Genomic DNA, 23,596 nt, shown 5'->3' on the forward strand with positions numbered 1-23,596 from the left:
TCGCTGCTTTCGTGACCTTGGGAAGTCATGTAAACCCCCATTAAACCTCAGATTTCTCACTTGTAAAATGCAGCTGATGCTGTGTATTGTTATATTAATCTTACCTATCTTCTAGAATTAATACAACAATATCGGTAATGGGTACCATTTACCTACCACTTAACGTGTATTGGCTACTGTACTGGGCATACGGAGGTGGTTCCCAGGGGTCAACTTTCCTAAGTCTGAAACCAGATCTGTTCCTTATTCTGTGTCTGACCTTAGTCAAGTTACAAAACCTCTCTGAACCTCAGTTTTTTTTTTATTGTAAAATAAGGATGATAAAACTTGCCATACAGGGTTATTATGAAAACTAAATTACCTAACATATGCAAAGTACGTGATAGCTTGCTTGTATCTAGTACATCTTCAACAAATAACAGCTATTAATAGAATCTCATTTAGTCACCCCTAGCTACTCTCTGCAGGATGAGTATCCTCAGTTTTCTATTTCTTATTTCCTACTCAGATCAGGATCTCAGTATGTAATGGCTGGCCCCACTAAGGGTTCTGGAGGCAGAGAGCTGGTAGGTTTGGGTGACCATTGATATGATAGGTTCATTGTAATTGGTAACCAGTGGAAGGCCTCAGACTGGAGTGCTTTATAGAAAGCTTCCTTCAAAGAAGAGAAAAGGAAACAAAACAAAAGAAAACAAAAGAGGGGAGGGAAGGGAAGGGAAGGGAAGGGAAGGGAAAGAAAGGGAAGGGAAGGGAAGGGAAGGGAAGGGAAGGGAAGGGAAGGGAAGGGAAGGGAAGGGAAGGAAAAAGAAAAGAAAAGAAAAGAAAAGAAAAGAAAAGAAAAGAAAAGAAAAGAAAAGAAAAGAGAAGAAAAGAAAAGAAAAGAAAAGAAAAGAAAAGAAGAGGAAAATTTGACCTGGACTTTGAAGGATGGGGAGAATTTACGTAAGCACAGAGGACAAAGGAGGATACTCCAGGTGGGAGGTAATGGAGTAGGGAGGTAGAGGCAGACATCCGAAGCACGCTCACTAGTAAACCTGTCCGGCTGGAAAAGAGAGAGTGGTGTAGTGAGTGAGAATGTATGAAATCAAAAGAAAAGGTAGATAGAGAAGTTCTCTGTGCAAGGAACAAGCCCATCCTCCCAGAAAGTCACCTGCCCTTCTGCCCGGAGTTGCTGAGCCGCAAACATTGGCTTAAGCCTTCCAGCGGACAGACTTCACTCTGTCCGGCCCTCCTGAGACGCACAGTAGGACAGCTCCCCCGACCTTTGAGTCAGTTCAAGGAGAGATGCCTCACCAACCCAGAGGGGTACCAGTGTGAACTCCCCGTTGCCTAGTGCTCTCTTGAGTAGAAAATAAGAGACTTGATCGAAACCACCTGGATGTCTGTATCTCCAAGTTACGACGCTCTGACTCACTGGCTGACAAACATAAACAGTTCATTAGTTTGGGGCCTGCATCTCAGGTCAAAAGTCCCCCTAAAGCACTCTCCCATCCAGAATCACAACGGAGTGTCCCAGATGAGTAAGGTTTCCACAAAAGTAACCCACCCATTAAAAAAAGATTTTTAAAAAAGTCTTATCCATTTAAAAAAGGAAAGAAAATCCGCCCTAGCTGGTGTGGCTCAGTGGACTGAGTGTGGGCCTGTGAACCAGGGAGTCGCCAGTTTGATTCCTGGCCGGGGCACGTGCCTGGGTTGCGGGCCAGGTCCCTGGTAGGGGGCACGTGAGAGGCAACCACACTTTGATGTTTCCCTCCTTCTCTTTCTCCCTCCGCCTCTGTCTAAAAATAAGTAAAATCTTAAAAAATAAAAATAAAAAAGGAAAGAAAATCCTCTATAGCATGCCAGTCCCCCCTCCCCCACCAAAACCCACTGCCACTGGAGGGCCCTGACCTGTCCCCACATCTTTGTCACCACTCCCTGACCCAGGGGTCTCTGAATCACACTCTATGTGCCACCCCCCCTCACATGGGTCACACTTCTGCTCATTTCCAAGCTTGCTCTCCCCCCATGGATATCTGGGTCCCTTCTACCTATCAAACACTCAAGGATCCTCTCCTCCATGAAGCTCTCACCCACCCACCACCCTTTTTATGGCCAGTCCTCCACAATCCCTCTCTCCTGTGTGAGGTCTCTCAGTGTCACGCAGACCACAGAACTGAATGTTTTATTATATTTTGTTTGCAGTTTCTTTCATAAATCTTAACTCTCCAACTGGTTTCTGTGAACTTCAAGACAGAGATATCATGTGCACCTTGGGGAACCTTTGGTGACCTGCAGCAGAGGGTCTCACGAACCACCACAAACAAGTAGTGAGCTGGGCCTTGTTTGTGTGGGAGCATTTGGTCTTCCCTCTGTCTTCAGAGAGGAAACGGCCTGTACCTTTCTTTTAAAAAGTCTTCGAACTCTTTGCAGTTCTTGCGGCCGTTGTTCAGGTGTTGGATGATGTTGTCATAGCCCGCGGTGCTGAGGATGTCGGGACTCTGGTGAGACAGAAAGAGCACCGTGTCAGACCAGGAACAGCGCAGAGGGAAGCCCCGAGGCCTGAGCAGATGGGGGAGCCAGCAGTTGAAAGGAAGTTCCTGAAACACGATGCCTCCAGGACACACTTGACCAAAATAAACAAAATAGAAGAAGTAAGAGCTGTGGAAGAGTTTCTAAAATTATGAAACTGAAGGGCCACAAAACAGGAAGGAAGTGACACAGGACTGAGAGGCACGTGGATGAGGGAGCTGGCAGGGCTCAGGCCCTGTCGGGGCCACCGTCCATGTCCTGAATTGGGCCAGGACTGGGAGCAAGAGAGCTTGACCCTAATATCCCTTCTCGTAGCCAGTAAGCCCTGTCTGAGGGGCAAGGGTATTGCTGCAAAGGGCAAGCAGCCCTGAGCCAGGAGCCGGGCCCCAGGACGGACAGAGAAGGTCCAACTTCTCCCTGGGAAGCGGGGAGGGGAGCCCATCAGCCCGCATGCTCCACACGGTCACAAGCCCCAACGTGGAAGAAAGGAGTTGGTTTGTCTTTTTAATTAAAAATGAGCAGTTTATCCCTATGGTGTTCTACGAGTGCTCTGAGGTAGAAGGAAGCTGCCCAGGCCTTCCAAAACATTAGTCCTGGATGTAGTACCTTTTAAAACCCAAAGTCCCCTCAGCTCCCCAAACCAACAAACCAGGGACTGTAAGGAACACCCACTAAGTGCCCCCTAAGTAGGGCTGGCTCCCTGGTGTCTACCCCCAAATGCTTACAATAGGTAGCCTGATTCAGACTTCAGTCCCTCGGGGAGGTTGGGTAGGCTGTCTCTGTGTGTGTCCAGGGATCTTTGATCTCCCCCCTGCCCCCCAGCCTAGCCAAGGCAGACCATCCCTTGCCAGCACCCTGTTAGCTGAGAGAGGTGTGACTCTGCCTTGGGCTGTGCTGCAGGACACCGGGAGAAACCACTCTACCCAGCCCTGGACAGGCGGAAGCAGAATTCCCCTCTTCCATTTGCTGCCACTTGTCATGGCCTGGATGAGCAGACGGGTCCCAAAGAGACCCACCAGGACCAAGGTCTGAGGTTGATTTCAACGTAGCATTCGGAAACTAAACTGGCCTTAACTCACACTGCATTTTAACAAATGGGTTATCATAACAAATTCTCCACATGGACATATAGATAAATCTAAGTTAGGAATACACTTAATTCCATGGGTTCTGGCTGTTGTTTGAGCACAGATTTAGGCTTCGGAAGCCTGAAATATGACCTCCACTGAAGCTTCATTTCCCCGTCCACCCCCTCCACACACCCACCCTTCTGTCTCGCCCAGGTAGGCTTCTTACTGCCCCCTGAAACACAGTGCTCAGTGGCAGCGCTCAGCGATGGTTACATGATCCTCTCCTGAATCCAAATCCAGCCCCTCCACTTCCACGTTTTCTGGAAACCGTCCGAGGGGCTCCCTCCCCTGGGCTCTCAGAGCCCCAGCTTCTGAATTTGCTGTTTGGTGTCCCCGTGTGAGTGGCCTGTGGTCCCAGCTCTGCTACCTCTACTACAAATACCTGGGGCTTCTTCGACCTCTTGGACCACTCCTGCACATGCACAGCTCCCCCCACCCCAAATCCTGCTGAACTACAGTAAAATTCTGTAGGATGGGAATGCCTCCTGTGTTCCCATGCACTTGAAGAGAACAAGGAAAACAAAGACTCCTGAGTGAAGGAACAGGCGCAGAGTCAAAATGGATGTCGGTTTGTAGACAGAATGCTTTACTCTTCTCAGAGAAAGACACTTGGGTTATCTGTTTTGTGCTGCTCTTTTGGAAAAGGTGGGGTTTTTTTTTTCTTCTAATTAATGGTGTGTAGCCTCTTTAAGCCAGACAGGGAAGGTGGAGCTGGACCAGGCTTTCCTGCAAACAGCCCCAGCCTTAAGAAAATCCAGAATTGCGAGGACTGACTGGGTTACAGAGGCAACCAAGAAAGGAAATCCCCAAGAGAAAAAAAAAAAGCCAAGTTCAAACTGCGGATGATTTGGCTTGGAAGTTCCTTCCCACACGACTCAGAGAGCAGGGCCGGGGAGGAAGAGTACTGCGTGAGCACCGCAATAGCATCGTGGGTCTGCCATCGTATGTGAGTGTGCCGAACCCATGGCCCGGTGTCCTTGCCTAGGTAGTCAGAGCTCTCTACACATTCTGTCTTTCTTAATTTATTTTTTTAATTCTCACCCGAGGACATTTCTTCATTGCTTTTAGAGAGGGGGCAGGGAGAGAAACATCGATTTTCTCTTATGTGCCCCAGAGCCCAGTCTGGGGATCAAACCCGCAACCTGGGCGTGTGCCCTGACCGGAAATTGAACCCGTGACCTTTGAGCCACACTAGCCAGGGCTACCCATTGTATCCTACGTCTCTTCCCTGTCTTCCAAACAGGCAGTGTACATTTCTACCCCAGGACCTTTGCACATGTTATTCCCACAGTGGGTATGGAGCATCCTCTTCACCTAAATCCTACCTCTACTTCAGAGCCAGTTCAAATCCCATTTCCTCTCTGAAGTCTTCCTCACTGATTCACCCTACAGTCTCCTCTCCTTCTGAATGCCTCAAGTGTTTATGTCCAGTCATCTCACTTGGCTCTTGTTATATATTATGTTATCATTAACATCTTTTTAAAAATCAGTTAAATTCTTAAAGAATGTCCAAGTCGTACCTAACCTTCATCACCCACAGTAGCTCCCACCTCAATAGTGCTTGAGAAATATCTGTTCATTGTATACCAATCACAGACAAGGAACCAAAGGGGTTATAAACCCAGTGTAAGATAGAGTTCTTGCAGTTGAGGAGGCTATCATTCATTTAGGGATTCCGTAAAAGACATGTACATAAAGCGAACATGTATGCACAAGGAAAACTAGAGACTAAAAAACTATATAAGACCATACAGAGAAAATATACAATGAATGAGGTAGAAAAGAGAGAATGAACTGGGGTCATCAGAAAAGAGAAGAAGTAAGATGACTAGGATTCACACCAGAAAATAATGACCTAAGCTTTCACTTTACAGAGCTAGGAAAAGAAGAACAAATCAAATCTATAATACGTAGACAGAAGTAAATAAAAATAGAGGAAAAGAACAAAATAGAAATGGACACATAACAGAGAATATAAATGAAACCAAAAGTTAGTCCTTTGAAAAGTTTAACACAATTGATAAATCCATATGTAGGATGGTCAAAAAACAAGAGAGAAAAACCCCCAGAAATTACCAATGTCTTCAATCTGACAAAAGGCATCTACCAGAAACCTACAGTTAACAGCTGACTTAATGGTGGAAGACTTGAGGCATAATAAGGAAGAAATAAAGGGAATATACATTTATTGGAAGGGAAAGAGTAAAACTGCCTTTATTTGCAGTCAGTATGATTGTGTACACAGAAAATCCTAGGGAATTTACCAAAAAAAATTACTAGAACTAATAAATAAATTTAACAATGTTTCAGGATATAAGACCCATATTTTAAAAAGTCAATTATATTTCAACATACCAGTGGAAAGAAAATTAAATATCATTTACAATAGCATAAAAGATATAAATGAAAGAAATAAAAGAAGACCTCAGTAAGGGTAGATATATACTATCATTGTAGATTGAAAGAGTAAATATTAAAATGTCAAATTTTCTCCAAATTGATCTATAGATAGATTTAACATAATCCCATCAAAATTTCAAAAGTCTTTTCTGTAGAAAACTTCAAGTTAGCTTAAAATTTATGTGGAATTGCAAAGAACCTAGAATAGGCAAAACAATTTTATTTTTAAAAAGAAGAATAAAGCTGGAGAATTCATACCATGTGACTTCAAAACTACCATCTGACTTCAAAACGTTCTATGAAGTTACAACAATCAAAACAGTATGGTAGTGACCTGAGGACAGACCAGAAGACCAATGGAACAGAATGGAAGCCAGAAACAGACTCACTTGTCAACTGACTTTCAAGAAGGTGCCAATACTATTCACTGAGGAAATGACAGTCTTTTCAGCAAATGGTCCTGGGACAGCTATACAGACCTTTAGGAGAAGAAAAGTCTCTGGTCATTCCTCACTCTATACAGAAAATTATTTTGAGATGGATCATAAACTCAAATATAAAATATATATAAAACTAAAACAAAGTTTTCAGAAGAAACCAACAGGAAAATACCTTTGAGACTTGAGGTATTTCTTAGAGAGGACACAAAAATATGAACTCCAACAGAAAAAAAACCCTGAAAACTTGGACTTGATCAAAACTAAAAACCTCTGCTCATCAGAGAAATTGCTAAGAAAATTAAACAGCAAGCCACAGGCTGGGAGAAAATATTCACAACACACATATCGGTCAAAGGACTTGTACCCAGAGTATTTAAATAACCCAACAAAATAATAATGAAAGTATAAGCAACCCAATAAAATCTAGGCTTAATACTTGAACTTCATAAGCACTTCATAAAAAGATACTTCATAAAAGATGTTCCTTTGGTGAAAGAGTTCATGAAACATTGTTTGACATCACAGGGAAATTCAAATCAAAGTCACAATGATATCTACTTCATGTCCACTAGAACAGCTACAATTAAAAAGTCAATATTGAATGTTGACAAGGAGGTTGAACTATCAGAAATCTCATGCATTGCTGATGGGGGTGTAAGGCTGGTACAGTCATTTTAGAAAATGGTGATTTCTCAAAAAGCTAAACATGCACGTACCCTATGACCTGAAGTTCTACTTACAAGCATTTACTCTGTGAAATGAAATGTTTTCATTTCATGTCCACAAAAAAGACTTGTACAAGAGTATTCATAAGAGTTTTATTCACAATAGCCAAAAACAGGAAACAACCCCAATGCGTAACAATTGATGAATGACAAATAATCTGTGGTTTATTTATACAATGGGATACTACTCAGCAATAAAAAGGAAAGAACGACTAACATGAAATAACAAGAATGCATTGCAAAGACATTATGCTAGTGAAAGATGCTAGACAGAAAAGGCGTTTACTGTATGATCCCATTTATATGAAATCGTAGGGACAGGCAAGCAGTTGTAGGACTTATTTCCACGGTGAAAGAAATAAAAACACTGATTGCCTGAGTCAGGAAGTGGGGACTGGGAAGGTGCATTTGGGAACTTCCTGGAACATGGAAGCACATACACCCAAGTGACCCACACTCCTATCAAGGTGTGGACTGTACAGGTGTACGTAGTTTTCAGAACTCATTGATCTGTGGATTTCATCTTCTATAAATTGGACCTCAAAAAATTAAAGGACAAAAAAAAAGCTGGTTAGGATTCAGAGGGAGGGAGGCTGTTGCTGGAAGGAATAAGAGAAGCTAAGCCTTGGAAATGGGCCTGGTCTTGGAGCCCTGGGTGAAGAAGGATATGAGAAAGAAGGGGTGAGCAGATCCAAGCACCCTGGCAAACCTCCCAAAGACCCAGAATGTAAGGTTTAATAATGCTCAAGTTATAGAGAAAGATAAATAGCACTCAAGTTTCAATCAGGGATTTGTACTTTAACCATAAAGCCACTTATTTTTTTTAAGACAATTTGGCAGGCCTAGCAGTGAGCACATCTGTGCCACACCTAGCAGATGTGTGAGCCAAAGAGCAATAAAAACAGCCCTGCCATGAGCACGCCAGCGGGCAGCGCGGAGCAGGTGGGGTGTGGGTTCAGAGAAGAAGGAAGTCTGTGCGTGCCAGCTGCCCGCCAGCTCTAACGCTCAAGGCTGGTTTCACTCATTCAGTCAAATCACACGGACCCCTCCTTCACACCCAGCCCCAAACCCTGAGCCCCCAGCTGCCAAAGCCTCTGGTGGCTTCCTTTCCACAGTGTGGCCTCTGGGCAGAAGGTGTAGAGGGAAAGGGGAAGCAAAGAGTACCCACAGCTTCTGTCAGAATTCCAGGTACTGCTACAGAGCATTCCCACATCTGGTTCTGTGCTGCATCTCCGGGCCACACCATCATGATCTCTGCTACACAGTTTCTCCAGCTGTGGGCTCCAAGGACCACCTGTGCCCGAATCAGCTTAGTAAACGTGCAGAGCCTCTAGATCGGCCCCCAGACCTGCTGAGTCTGCACGTGGGGTGGGGAAATGTCCACTTCTTAGCCCCCCTCCAAGAAACTATAATGCCATTTGAAAAATGCTGCCACAGAAATTACAAAGACAAAAGAGCAATCATGGTTCCTGCCTGGAGGAGGAGCTGCCTACAAGAAGAAAGCAAGGCACAGGCACATGGAACTACAGAACAGCAGAATGGAGCTGTGAGAGAATGACTGTTAGCAAAGGGCAAGGGAGAAGAGGGCAAAGAAGACTCTCCATGGTTTACATTTCATTTGAAAACCTCCAATTTTGAGTTTTAAAAACAAATGCAAATTGGCATTGATGCCTTTTGGAAGAACATAGCCCCATTAGAAGGAAGAGGAGGCCACTGATCTTGCATTTTAGACAAAGGCTGCATTTGTTTGACCCCTGAGCATCTGATGCATAAGTGTGTTATGCTTCTCATTTAAGTACCACAGCATATTCCGGAACAACAGTGAGACAGGAGTGATTTCCATGTTTCACAGCGGGAGAAAATGAGACACTGGGGAGAGAAGTTCTCCTTATCACTGCCTCCAACGACAGGGAAAGAACTTAACCCTCAACTAATAATATATCCAAATCTCTGTTATTTATTAAAAGCTATATGGCAACAATAGTCTTGGGATAAAGACCGAGGACTTTATTTTACTTCCTTATGCTCTTAACCTTGATCATTCTTGCCTACCCACTTTCCTACCTCTTTCATCCAAAGAGGTAAGACCAAATGGATTCATCTCCCTTATCTGCAAATATGGATTAATTATTGTCAATTGATACTAACAAATAGGTCTAATATACATTGAATATTTGTATTCCAAACAGCAAACCAAGTATTTCACATGGAATATCTTATTTCATTCTTGTAACAATCCTATTGATAAAGGTGTCATTATTACCTCTGTTTTATGGGAAAGGAAACTGAGGATCAAAACTCATATTCTGAATCAGACTAAAGTCTGTATTCTTTTTTTTATTTTTTAAAAGATTTTATTTATTTTATTTTTAGACAGAGAACAAGGGAGGGAAAAAGAGAGGGAGAGAAACATCAATGTGTGGTTGCCTCTCATGTGTCCCCTACTGGGGACCTGGCTCACAGCCCAGGCAGGTGCCCTGACTGGGGACTGAACCTACAATGCTTTGGTTTGCAGGCTGGCACTCAATCCACTGAGCCACACCAACCAGAGCTTAAGTCTGTATTCTTAAATCACTCAACCATATAACTTCTCTCATTGGAGGACAAGGACCACGCCTAACTCTTTGTCAGTCCATTTCTCTGAAATTCAAGATAGGACACACCCAGGCTTTAAACCCAGGCTTGGGTTTGAGTCTCAATTCTGCTACCCCCAAGCTACGTGACTTGGAGCTAAGAGCTCAGTCCCTCTTAGTGTTAAATTACTACACTGTAACACAGAGATCACTGGAAAGATCAAATGAGATCATGTGTTTTGAGGTGGTCAAATGCTTCACAAACCAAAGGAATTAAGGAAGATACAATCGAATTTTTCAAGACCAGGTCACATAAGAAAAAATAAAACACTATGAGTTTGGATCACATAAATTTCTTCCCCCCCCCCCCCCCAGTTGTTGATTGTTGTGAGTTTGTTGTCATTTGACTGTTCATACTTTTTATTATCTTCTATTTCTTAGATAAGTCCCTTTAACATTTCATAAAATAAGGGCTTGGTGATGATGAACTCCTTTAACTTGACCTTATCTGGGAAGCACTTTATCTGCCCTTCCATTCTAAATGACAGCTTTGCTGGATAGAGTAATCTTGGATGTAGGTCCTTGCCTTTCATGACTTTGAATACTTCTTCCCAGCCCCTTCTTGCCTGCAAGATTTCTTTTGAGAAATCAGCTGATAGTCTAATGGGAACTCCTTTGTAGGTAACTGTCTCCTTTTCTCTGGCTGCTTTTAAGATTTTCTCCTTATCTTTAATCTTGGGTAACTTAATCATGATGTGTTTTGCTGTGTTCCTGCTTAGGTACAATCTTTGGGACTCTCTGGTCTTCCTGAACTTCCTAGAAGTCTATTTCCTTTGCCAGATTGGGGAAGTTTTCCTTCATTATTTGTTCGAATAAGTTTTCAATTTCTTACTCTTCTTCTTCTCCTTCTGGCACCCCTATGATTTGGATGTTGGAGCATTTAAAGTTGTCCCAGAGCTTTCTCAGCCTCTCCTCCTTTTTTTGAATTCTTGTTTCTTCATTCTGTTCTGGTTGGAAGTTTATTTCTTCATTTTGTTTCAGATCCTTGGTTAGAGTCCCCATTTCCTTCCCTTCACTTTTGGTTCCCTGTATATTTTCCTTTATTTCACTTTGCATAGCATTTATTTCCTTCTTCATTTTGCAACTGAGCTCAATCATTTCTGTGAGCATCCTGACTACCAGTGTTTTGAACTCTGCATTAGATAGGTTGGCTATCTCCTCGTCACAGTTAGTTCTTTTTCTGAAGTTTTGATCTCTTCTTTCATTTGGGCCATATTTCCTTGTCTTGGCACGCCTGTTATGTTGTAAAGAGCGGAGTCTTAGGGATTCACCAGGGTGGGGCAACCCTCTTTGCTGCGTTGTGGCACTGCCTGTGAGGGAGGGGTCAGGAGGGAACAATGCCACTTCTGTCTCTGCTCCATACCTACTTTCCATCACTTCCCTCACTTCCCACAAGCGGACTGTGGCCTTTAGAATGCTGATTTGCAGATGGGTGGGTTAGTGTATGTTCTAGGACCCTGTGGGCCTCTCCCATGGACTCTCCTGTGATTCTGAGAGTTTCTCCCATTGCCACAACTCCTGCAGATTTTTACAACCAGAGGTTTTGAGTCTTTAGTTTCCCATGCTGAAACCCTGGGTTCTGTGGTCTGTCTCACTTCCCAGTGGTTCTTTTCAGTTTATCAGCCCACGAATGTGGGACCAACTGGTCTACCAGCCACCTCCTCGGCTGTGGGTCCTCTCCGCCTCGGTAGCCCATCTCCTCCCCTCCTAACAGTCTGGATGAATGTTCCCTAAACTCCTCGGTTGCTGGACTTCCATGAAGTTTGAATATCTGGCAGTTCTGGTTGTTTTTGTTTTTAAATTTGTTGTTGTCCTTCTTTTGTTTGTGCAAGCAAGTGCAGCATTTTTACCTGTGTCTCCACCCTGGCTGGAACTCCTGGGCTACTTTCTGCAAATCCTCGGCATATCAGTACAGGAGCAGATCAGAATCAGATACATTTCTTCATTGAAGGCAGTGAAACAACTGTAGCCTGTCAGCTATTCAAAAATAAGTATGTAGTCATCTGAGGAAATGTGTCAGAGATACTGCAGTGAGGGATATGGAAAGTGCCAGTGGTGTTCTCAGCCATGTTTACTTAAACCCAAAGTCAAACTCACTGCAGTGGCTGTGGATTGGGAAAGCAAGAATGAAACGCCACCCCAGGTCCCACTCCAGCTTGTTCTACAAGTCCGCAGGTGCCCCCCTTATTTCCCACAGCCCTCACGAGGACACCCCAGCTCTGTCTGACCTGGATCCACACTTGACATTGTCACATGTCTCATTGTCCCTCCTGTCAAGTCAGCAGGCCAACTAGCGAAGCAGCTCTGCTCAACTGAAAACATGTTAAGTGGAAGTAAAACCTGAGAAAGTGGCCGTGCAGTGCAAAAACTCTGTGTCTGGAAAACAAGGACTGGAAGGATGTAAACATCAAAATGTTGAAAACAATTCTCTTCTTAGTGCATTTCTGTATTTTTTAAATGTTCTATAATATATACTTTTTTAAATAGTTTTTATTTTTTAAAGATTTTATTTATTTACTTTTAGAGAGAGGGGAAGGGAGGGAGGCAGAGGGAGAGAATCATCAATGTGTGGTTGCCTCTTGTGCACCCCTCTACTGGGGACCTGGCCCACAACTCAGGCATGTACCCTGATTGGGAATAAAACTGGGCTCCCTCCCCACCTGGGTTCGTAGGCCGGCACTCAGTTCACTGAGCCACACCAGCCAGGGTATAATTCATACTTTTATAGCCTGAAGTCTTTCTCCCTACCTCCATCCCTTAATGATGGCAAACTGAAGTCTCTCCTTTCTCTCTCATCTGTTGCCGGGCCCCACTAAAATCACCCATGATCCACAGCAACAACAGAAGACAGGGAAGAGCCCAGTGAGGAAGCTGGATATTTGGAGGAATTTCTGTGATAGAAAAAGCACTTGGTGCTCGAGGGAGAGAGGTTGGAAGCCAGTATTCCAACTCACCAAAAAAACAAACGAATTCCACAGACTTTCCCTACAAAGCCCTAGAAAACCCAAGCTCCAGTCAGCAGGGGCTGAAACTGAAGCAGTCACGCAAGGAAGGATCAGGAGGGTGTTTGGAGGACACCGGGAACCCAGCCAGCGCCCTGTCCAACTTTGGGTGGACACAGAACAGCTGATTCTGACATTTGTGCTACAGCTGCAGCGGGTGAGGATTCCACCCTGCCCCAGTCTCCAAGCAAGGACACGAAGACCAGAACTGTCCCTCGCCACCACCAAAGCTTCCACAGTAAAAATACAGAGAAAAGAAAGAGCTTTCTGCACAGTCCTCAAGCCCTGTAAATGCCCTTCACTTCCAGGGTTACAGCTTTCCCACCTTCTCACTCCAGAGACAAAGATATCAGAAATTGTCATTATTTCTAGACGATACAAGTATTTACTCAGGGAACCAGAGATATGAAGGGAAAATCTAGGAGCAAAATTAAATATTTTTTTAAAGCAAATGCTTTTGTATATGTTAACAATAACCATTGAAAAATGTAATATGAAATTTAAAATCCTATTCACTGCGCCACTAAAATATATATAAGATCTCTTAATAAGTCTTTTTAAAAGAAAACTATAAAATATCACCAAAAATATAAAGATATATTCTAGTCCAAGATGGAAAAATCCAATGTTGGAAAGATTTCATTGTCCCCAAATAAATCTATGAACTAAAATAATTTCAATCAAAATCAAAATCCTAATAAAGTTTTTTTTAAATTTAAGTTCATTCCAAAGCCCACCTAGAAAAGTAGATAAATGAAAATAGCCTATAAAATATTAAAAGATAAACTAGTGAGGGTTTACGCTATCATATAAAAAAGTGTATAGAGTAACAGAAAATTTCCAAAGTATGCTACTGACATGGATAATAGATAATTAAGTAAATAACATATAAACAACTTTCCAGAAATGGCCTTACAGACATATGGAGATTTCATATATAATAAAGGAAGCATTTGAAACAAAAATCAAAGGATGACTTAATTCAATGATGTTATGGTGACAATGACTCCAGTTTGCCAAAAGCTAAATATAGAACCCTTTCTAGCATCGTACTCTAAAATATATCTGAGGAATTCAATGTCTAAACGTGGAAATCATAACATGTAGGAAGAAATATAGAAGAAGAAATATGGGCATACATTTATAAACATGTAAGAAGAAATATAGACATATATTTATATATATGAGTATACATTAAAGTTTTTTATTTATTTATTTTTAGAGAGAGGGGAAGGGAGGGAGAGTGGGAGAGAAACACCGATCGGTCGCCTCTCTTTCACACCCAACTGGAACCGAACCTGCAACCCAGACATGGGCCCTGACTGGGAATCAAACCAGCAACCTTTCCCTTTGTGGGATGATGCTCAACCAACTGAGCCACTCTGTTCAGGACTATATATGTATAATTATATATAATAATAACATATATAATTATATATATAATTTTAATTGAGGTAAAAGTTTCTTCTAAGTATGACTCCAAACTTAGAAGACAAAAAAAAAAAGACTAACAGATGAACCTATTCTGGAAATACAGTTTATCAAAATTAACCCCATTTGAGATAGAAAGTTTAAACAAGCCCATGTCCATAGAGGAAGCAGTGGAAATAATCAGAAGCAGAAAAAGCAAGGACTGGATGTTTTCCCAGGAAAATGAAATTCTACCAAAACTTCAGGACAAAAAAAAAGCATTCCTAAGATCCATAAACTTATTGGACATGAAAGAAAATATCCTAATTCATCTTATAAAGCAAGTATAACATAATATTTAAATTTGAGAATGAAAAAGAGAACAATATCACTTAATACTAATCAAAAAGTGCTACATAAAACATTAGCAAAAAGAATCTAATACCCCATGAAGAAGAGATTACACCGTGACTAAGTGGGATTTATTCCAGGAATGCAAAGTTGGTGCAATGTTAGGGAATCTGTTAACCTAATCAACCATTTTAATAAATCTAAAAGGAAAAATCATGATTTTCTCCAAAAATGCCTTCGTGGTAGGCTGAATAATAGACCATAAAGATATATGAGTCTTAATACCTGGGCTTCATGACCTTTATCTTGTAAAGGAGAGTCTTTGCAGTAAGGTAAGGGTTCTGAAATGCAGACATTCTACTGGGTGAGTCCTAAATGCAATGACAAATGTTCTTGTAAGATGAAAGTACAGTGGGGAGCAAGGGGGGGTGCCACAGAGGAGTAAAAGGCATGTGTCCACAGAGGCAAAACTGGAGGGATGTGGCCACAAGCCGAGAAATGCCGGCAGCCACCAGAAGCTGGGAAAGACAAGGAACAGAATCTTCCCTAGAGTCTCCAGAAGGAGCACAGCCCTGCCGACTCCTTGATTTTGTCCTTGTGATACTGATCCTGAACTTTCAGCCTCCAGAACTGTAAGAGACTAAATTCCTTTCACTTTAAGCCACCAATTTTGTGGTGATTTGTTAGAGAGGCCACAGGAAAGTAATGCAAGGCCAGAAAAGCCTTTGACAGTATTCAACGCATTCTGGATTTTAAAAGAAACTCAAGAAAATAGGAATTATTGGTACTTTCTTAAATTGATGAAAAATATAAATACTTTATGCCTAAAGCCAGTGTCTTACTTAAAGGTAAAACATGACAGGAATTTGCAGTAGGATGGGGAACAGGGCAAGAATGCCCTTATCACCACTACTTTATACTGGAGGTATTAACCAATGCAGTTTGAGAAGATAATTTGATTAGAAACATAAAAGTTAGAAAAGAAATAAAATCATCACTACTGCGGATGATGTAATACAAATGAAAAGATATTCTTTGTTCTTGGCTAGGATGACTCATCATCATTAAAATGTCTGTTCTTAGCTCATTTATAATCGTAATGCTATCCCAATAAAAACACCAAATTATTTCTTATATAGCTAAATAAAGTTCATATGGCAAACATCAAAATGTAAAAATAGCTAGGAAGATAATGAGAAAGAAAAGTTGAAAGGGGAAGGCAGCCCTACCAGACATTTTACACATATGACAAACCCTCCACAATTAAAACAGTGCAGCACTGGTGCAAAAAAGACCAGTGGAATAGACAGTGAAGTCCAGAAATAGACCCAAGTACACATGGAAATCTGATATACCAGTATGCTAAAGGGAGCATCTCATACCACTGGGCAAACATGAACTTTTCCATAAGTGGTACCAGGACAAATGTTGGCCTTTTAGAAAAGGATAAAATAGACCTGAACTCCACACCATACACAAAAGCGAATTCAAAATGCATCAGACATCAAAATGGAAAAATATAAAATCATACAAGTACTGAAAGTAAACATTCAAGAAAAGCTTTCTAACTCTGACTTAAAATCCAAATGTAATAAACAAAAATATTCGTAAATTGGATCACCTAAAAGCAAAAGCTTTTCATAGCAAAAATAATAATAATGTAAAAATAACTGACAAAGAGCAAACACTTGCAACAAAATCACAGCTAAAGGGTCGATATCCCTAATCTACAAGGAATTCTTTAACATTGATGAAAAAGGATCCCCCAAAATGGACAATGAATATAAACAGATGACTGTGTGTATCTATTCCTTAAATATACGGAAAGATATGCAGCCTCACTCATTAAAAAAAGAAAATAAAGTGAAAAATTAACTGAGGTGCCATTTCTCACCCACCGGAATGGCAAATTTGACAAGCACGATGACGCCTTCTGCCGACAAGACTGCGAAGCAGCCACTGTTCTGTGTTGCTGGTGAGAATAAAAGCTGGTTCAAACTTCAGGTGAGGGGATTCAGCAGCCCCCATGTGTCTACCTGTTGACCCAGCTGCCGCCCTTCTGGGAATTTACCCTGAAGACACGCCGCCAACAAAGCCAAAATGCGTGTGCACAGGTGACTCCCTGCAGTGCTGTCAGAAGCTGCAAAAATTTGAAAATAATCTAAATGGTCCCACACAGGAGAGGAAGTTCTGTGCACTTATAAAAAAGAATGAGGACTATCTCTGAGAACTGATATAGAGTAATTTCCAGTCCATATTTTACAGTGAAAAAAAGGGGAGGGGTGGGCAAGAGTAACAGCAGTGTGGCCATGAGGTCTGGAAATACAGGCAAATCTATATATAATAAATGATTTATTGTTACTACATTACAAAACATGTTCAATGGCATCATATATGTGCAATGTGTTGTCCTCGATCAGCAGTGCATGGTGGGATGCATTCTGCAAAACGTCTATAAATGAGGCTCATTATTATGCAGCATTTCTATCACCTCCTGCACGTGCATCTTCAATGCATTGCTCCAAGTGATTTATGTGTCTAATTTTCATCGAATCATCTTTGTCACTAGCATGCCCCAGAAGTAACCAAGCAATCAGTTCTAAAATATAAAACAGCCCTGGCAATTGTGGCTCAGTGGATTGAGCACTGGCCTGTGAACCACAGGGTCACCGGTTCGATTCCCAGTCAGTCAGGGCACATGCCTGGGTTGCAGGCCAGGTCCCCAGTAAGGGGCATGTGAGAGGAAACCACACATTGATGTTTCTCTCCCTCTCTTTCTCCCTGCCTTCCCTCTCTGTCTAAAATAAATAAATAAAATCTTTAAAAATAAAATAAAAAACAATAACATGCATGTTTTCAGACTTTGTAGTCATTTGGTATGGTATACTATCTTTTATATAAGCAAGAGAAAATGAGAAAATGTATATGTGTATTTATCTGCTCACTTGTGCAAAAAGAAACACAGGAAGAATAAAGCAGAAAGTAAAGCAATCAGTCTATTACAAGGGGTAGCTGGGACCAGAGTGAACACAATAGGGAGTGGAGTTGTGCTGAGGGAAGGGGAAAGGTGATGCTTCTCTGCACACGCCTTTTTGAGTTATTCTAACTTGAAATCATTTTAATATTTTGCAGAGTACTAGAAACAAATATGCAAGCATGGGGGGGACCTCTAAAATGGAATACAAACAAAAATAAATGAATCTATCCCTAACATGTATGACTCATCTGGTCTGGTGTCATCCCGGCAAATGAAAGGGTTGCTGGTTTGATTCCTAGTCAGGATACATGCCTGGGTTGCAGGTTCGGTCCCTGGACTAGGCATGTACTAGGCAACCAACTGAAGTTTCTCTCTTGCTTTGATATTTATCTCCCTCCCTTTCTCCCCACCTAACCCTCTCTCCAAAAATAAATAAATAAAATTTTTTTAAAATAACCTCACTGAAGGAGAGGGAGAACTAACCCAAGTAACTGTTGTACATGGTGTTTTGACTACATACGCTCAGTCTAAGACAGAAAGAAGTACACGTATTAAACTCTAGCTTGTTTCTCACAATGGGTTGAGTTAGCAATTCTGGAACTACTTTCTCTGTGCTCTAGGACTGAGCGGATGAGCACATACACACTGCGGTCGAGGGGGCCCAGGGCTCCCTTAGGAAGGGAGCAGCAGCATGCCAGAGCTGGCTCACTCCGGGGAGTGAGAGGAGCCGTGCACTAGTCTTCCCAACTCCTCCTTCAGTGACGTCATGCAGTTTGACACTGGCCATGGAGGGGATTCTTACACCACAGAAATTGGCAAATGGTACAAATCAGGGGTTTTTTTAAATTTTGAGAGCACATTTATTAAAGCTGGGGAAAGTGAAACAAGGAAGGGCTTAGGAGAAAAGAAGCGACAGGAGAGCCCAGGCTGGGCTGCTCTGGCTCACTGAGAAGTCAGAGCAAAGGGGGCACTGGTGACAGCATCAGGGCGTTAGCCCAGGAGAAGCTGCCGCCGCCCATGGCTCCCCTGGTCACAAGTCTCGTGGGGTCCCTTAGAGCTTAGGTGACACATGCCTGAGGGGGAAGAAGAGGAGGAAGGAAAAGGCCCAGACTTGCTCCTTGGAGGGAGAGTGCTGCAAATCAGAATTTTAAAACCCTGGGGAACTGGCCTTTAATCACTCACCAGCACAGCACTGGAAGGAACTGGGAAACAGAGCAAGTGGGGGAAGGCTGGAATGACCCGTGACCTGGTGTTGGGGTGCAACTGGACGTATCATTATGCACACCTCTGTTTCTCCACTCTGCCAGCTGAGACAGCAGGGCCCTCAATGGCACCCAAGTGGCTGTGACCATAGCTAGAGCACAAATATTAGTTTCTAAATACAGTTCCCTACTAAACGGAGCCAGCGTGCTTTGGAGAAAGGGCAGACTCCAGGACTGGAGCAGAGGAATTACCTATTGAGCCTGTAACATCTTGTGTGAGAAAACAGGGAATGCTCAAAGAATGGTGGGGATATATCAAAAGGGCACAGGATCTAGGACACAGGACCCTGTTAAAGGGGCAATTTGAGCATCAAGATAAAAAACGAGGGCAACAGATTATAACCCATTAAGTCATTAAGAAAGGGTGGGGTGGAGGGGCCTCTTCCTTACAGTAGAATGCCAACTTAATTATGTAGATGGAATTAGGAAATCACTCTACAAAGACTTTTACACAAATGTTCACAGCAGCTTTATTTGTAATAGCCAAAAAATGTCCATCAACAGGTCAGTGGATGAATAGACTATGACATGTCCATAAAGTGGAATACTATTCAGCAACAAAAATGAACAAACTATTAATACACACAATGACATGGATAAATCTCAAATTCATTAGGATCAGTGAAAAAAGCCAGGCAAAAAAAAGAGTAAGTACTTCCTGTGCTTCAATTAACGCAAGTTCTAGAAAATGCAGCTAATGTCTAGTGACAGAAAGCACGTCACCGATTCCCCCGGGGGAGGCAGAAGAGGTAAGAGGGATTTCAAAGGGGCAGGAGGAAACTCTGGGTGTGATGGGATGTTCACTACCTTAATCATTCCACGGGTGCTGTACACATGTCACAACCTATAAAACTGTATACTTTAAGATTTTACATATTCATTTAGTTTTAGAGAGAAAGGAAGGGAAGGAGAAAGAGAGGGAGAGAAACATCAGTGCGCAGAGATACATCGGTTGCCTCTCACACATCTCCATTTGGGGGTCTGGGGGCCTGTGCCCTGGCTGGGAATTGAACTGGCAACCCTTTGATTCACAGGCTGGCACTCAATCCACTGAGCCACACCAGCCAGGGCTAAAACTGTATACTTTAAACATGAGCAGTGTATTATATGTCAATTGTTCTTCAATAAAATTGTTTAAAAAAAAAACTTCTAATCACCATTTAGCCACCATCCAAGCAATAACTGATTCGGGCAAGGATCTTCGATAGATGACCACGGATGAAGGTCTGAGGAAAGCAGTGTGTTTACAAATTATCCTCCAGTAAGCTAACTATTAATTACAAACAGGAAAGCATTAAGCTTATAGTGGAAACATCTAAAAATACCCCTGTGGTGTTTTCTAACACATTAAGTGTTAGAAGATTGCCAAGTGCCGAGTGTTTTCTAACACCTAACACTGCGGCCTAAAGTGAAAATGGCCCCTGCCCAGGCCCTCACCCCAACCCCCAGAACCTGTGACTATGTTTCCCTACACGAGAAAGGGAAGTTGACACATGGGGTTGAATGAAAGATCTGGAGATCTGGAGATTATCCCGGTTTATTTAGGTGAAGCTAGTGTGACCACAGGATTCCTTCTATGGAGACAGGAGTCAGAGCAGGAAATGTGGTGGACAGTGCAAAGGTGAGACACACACGTGCACACACACACACACACACACACACACACAGATTACAGATGCTTTGTTGCTGGCTTGAAGATGGAGAAAGGGGCCACAAGCCAATGAATTGCAGCAGCCTCTAGAAGCTGGAAAAGGCAAGAGAAGAAATTCTCTTCCTGAGCCTCCAGAAAGAACCAACCTTACGACACCTTGATTTTAGCCAACTGAGACTTGTGACCTCCAGAACGATAAGATAATAAATCTTATTTCTTATTTGAGTTGTTTAAATTTAAACAGTAAGTATAGTATAAAGCCACTGAACTTGTGGTCATTTCTCACAGCAGCAACAGGAAACTAACATAACCACCTTAACCAAATAATTGAAGTGACCACCAGGAAAAGGACAAACAAACATCACGTTGCTTTCTGAGGCTGAGAAAAGCGCAGCCTCACCTCTGTGAAATTCCTGCCCGGAATGCACTGCCCGAAGCTAGTCACAAGGAAACAGGCAAGCTCAGATTAAGGACATTACACAAAACAGCTGTCCTGTAGTCTCCAAAGACGTCAGGGTCGGAAACACAAAGACAGACTGAGGAACTCTTTCAGATCAAAGGAGACTGCAGAGACGTCACAACTAAACGCAATTCCCAATCCTAGCTCAGAACTGTTTTCTTCTTTTGCTATAAAGGGCATTATTGAGGAGATTTGAATAGAATCTATATATTATCTAATCATGTCATAGTGTGCAATTATGTAAGAAAATGTCCTTATACTTAGGAAATGCACAATGAAGTACCATATTTTTCTGACTATAAGACGCGCCTTTTCACCACATTCTTTGCTTCAAAAATTTTTCCCCTATTTTCCTTTTCTAAAACTTAGGTGCATCTTAGGGTCTGCACTGTAAGACACACCTAGGTTTTAGAGGCGGAAAATAGGGGAAAAATTTTTGAAGCAAAAAATGTGGTAAAAAAATGCATCTTATAGTCCCAAAAATACGGTATATGTCAATAAAGAAAAGTCATGCCTGCAACTTTACTTTTAAATGCTTCGGAAACATCAATGTGTGTGTAATATACATACAGGATGGGGCAAAAGTAGGTTTACAGTTGTTAGTCAGGAAAATAACACAATAAGCGATAAATAATAATACGAGCATGATGGTGACTACTTTGCTATACTTCCATGCCAAAGTTGGATATTTTCAAGTTCTCCCTATCTGGTGGATGAGTAATTATATTTTGTTTGTTTGCATTTCTTTGCTTATTAATAATGTTGATTCTCTGTTTAAAAGCCCTTATTGGACATTTTTTTCTTTTTTTAAGATTTATTTTAGTTTTAGAGAGAGGGGTAGGGAGGGAGGAAGACAAGGAGAGAAACATTGACGTGAGAGAGGAGCACGACTCGGTCGCCTCTCCCCGACTGGGGCCAGCGGCCTGCTGCTTTGCCCCTTCATGGGACGATGCCCAACCAACTCAGCCACACAGGTCAGAGCTTGTTTTTCTTTTTAAGGACACTGCTTGTTTATATCTCGTACTTATTTGGAGAAAAATCAGTTGTTTGTTTTTACATGATTGATTTTAGGCGCTCATTATGCACATTATTCCTTGATTAGATATTATCGTTCCTTCTGCTCAATTTGACATTGGTCTTTCTACTTTGTTTAGCGTGTCTTTGTTATAGTGAAGTTTAATCTTTTTACCTTAAAAATAATTTTCAATTAACAGAAAAGTTGCAAAATAGTACAAAGAATTAGTCTACTGCAGGACTGTACATGGGTGCAAACTTTTTGGAGCGAAAACTGTCAATACCCATGACAATTTTGAATATGTAGCTTTTGAATAACAGGAACTTATCCTATAGAAATAACTACACAAATCTGGAAAGATACACACACACATATAAGAGTGACCAAGAACTGGAAACAACCTAAATATCCAGCAATAAAGAATGTTTAAATAAATTATGGCAATCATACAGTGGAAAACTGAAGAGATATTATAGCAAAGCAGAATTATACATAGTAACGCAAATAATATTCACAATATACCACTACACCCAAAAAGAAAGTTGCACAGATGAGCCCATAAAAACTGAGCCCACATTTGGTAAGAAAAATGGAGAGCTACACTGTATATAACTGCAGAGACAAGCCTAGAAGGAAGCACACTGAATGTCCAGGATTGCCAACCTCTATTTCTGAACTGTTTGGATTTCTGTATCATAAGTGGACATAAAACTATAAAAAACTTCACATTTCACTAAATGAAAATTAACATATTATGTATGGTGAGATCATGGCTTTATGAAAGATGATTATCTGTGTGCATAAGATTTAGAAGATGTCACTGTTCAGAAAGTTGGCTAATGTCACCCTTACCAGTCTAACCTTCAGCATGATCCAAATCTTTCTCTCTACCCGCCCCCACATAGACACACTACATTCTTAACATGAACAGAGATACATGAATGCAAAATGTGGTACTCAACTGGTAACATTCAAATAAATGCAATAATCTCCAAATTTGCACATCAGGCTGATTAACTTGTTTCTGAGGAATAACACAAAGTAATCTATTTCTTTCTCCCATAAAGTACTCATCCGCCTTGTTGCAGTGATTCGGCCTTTTCTGACCCCTGAAATATGTGACTCCTGTTCCTTTTTTATGTTTTAAGTTTTTACATATTTATTTTAAGAGAGGAAGAAAGGGGGAAAGAAAGGGAGAAGCACTGATTTGTTGTTCCACTTTTTATGCATTCATTGGTTGCTTCTTGTCTGTGCCCTGATGGGGGATCGATCCCGCAACCTTGGAGTCTGGGAAGGATGCTCCAACTCACTGAGATACCCACAGGCCGGTGACTCCGGTTTCCACTTGTTCTCTCTATAAAACAGTCAGTTCTCCCTACTGACTCTCTATAAAATAAACAATTTGCGATGTCCTTGACTGTTTTTTTTTTGAAAGTTGAATTTAAATTTAGTTAAGCTTTAGATTTAGTTTATTTTTAGTGTCACCACTGCAATTGCCCTGAAGCCAGCCCCACGTTCAGGATATTTAAGGTTTTCTGTACTTCCTATACATGACTTTGGAGAATGAAAATATAAGATTTTATATTCAAATTTCAGACCGATGCATGTCTCTAGTTTTAGAAACAGGAA

General features: G+C 41.8%; 1 protein-coding gene across 1 annotated transcript in view; it reads right to left on the reverse strand.

Annotated features, from left to right (window-relative positions):
- Nucleotides 1-23,596, reverse strand: part of PSTPIP2 (proline-serine-threonine phosphatase interacting protein 2) — a 67,241-nt gene that overhangs the window by 30,321 nt on the left and 13,324 nt on the right. Inside the window, exon 2 of the mRNA XM_045850414.1 lies at nucleotides 2,380-2,480. Within this exon, the coding sequence (XP_045706370.1) occupies nucleotides 2,380-2,480 (101 nt within the window). The remainder of the gene's footprint in view (nucleotides 1-2,379; nucleotides 2,481-23,596) is intronic.

This window comes from Phyllostomus hastatus, unplaced genomic scaffold, assembly GCF_019186645.2.
Source record: "Phyllostomus hastatus isolate PE091 unplaced genomic scaffold, TTU_PhHast_1.1 phas_contig_80, whole genome shotgun sequence".
In the NCBI taxonomy this organism is placed as follows: domain Eukaryota; kingdom Metazoa; phylum Chordata; class Mammalia; order Chiroptera; family Phyllostomidae; genus Phyllostomus; species Phyllostomus hastatus.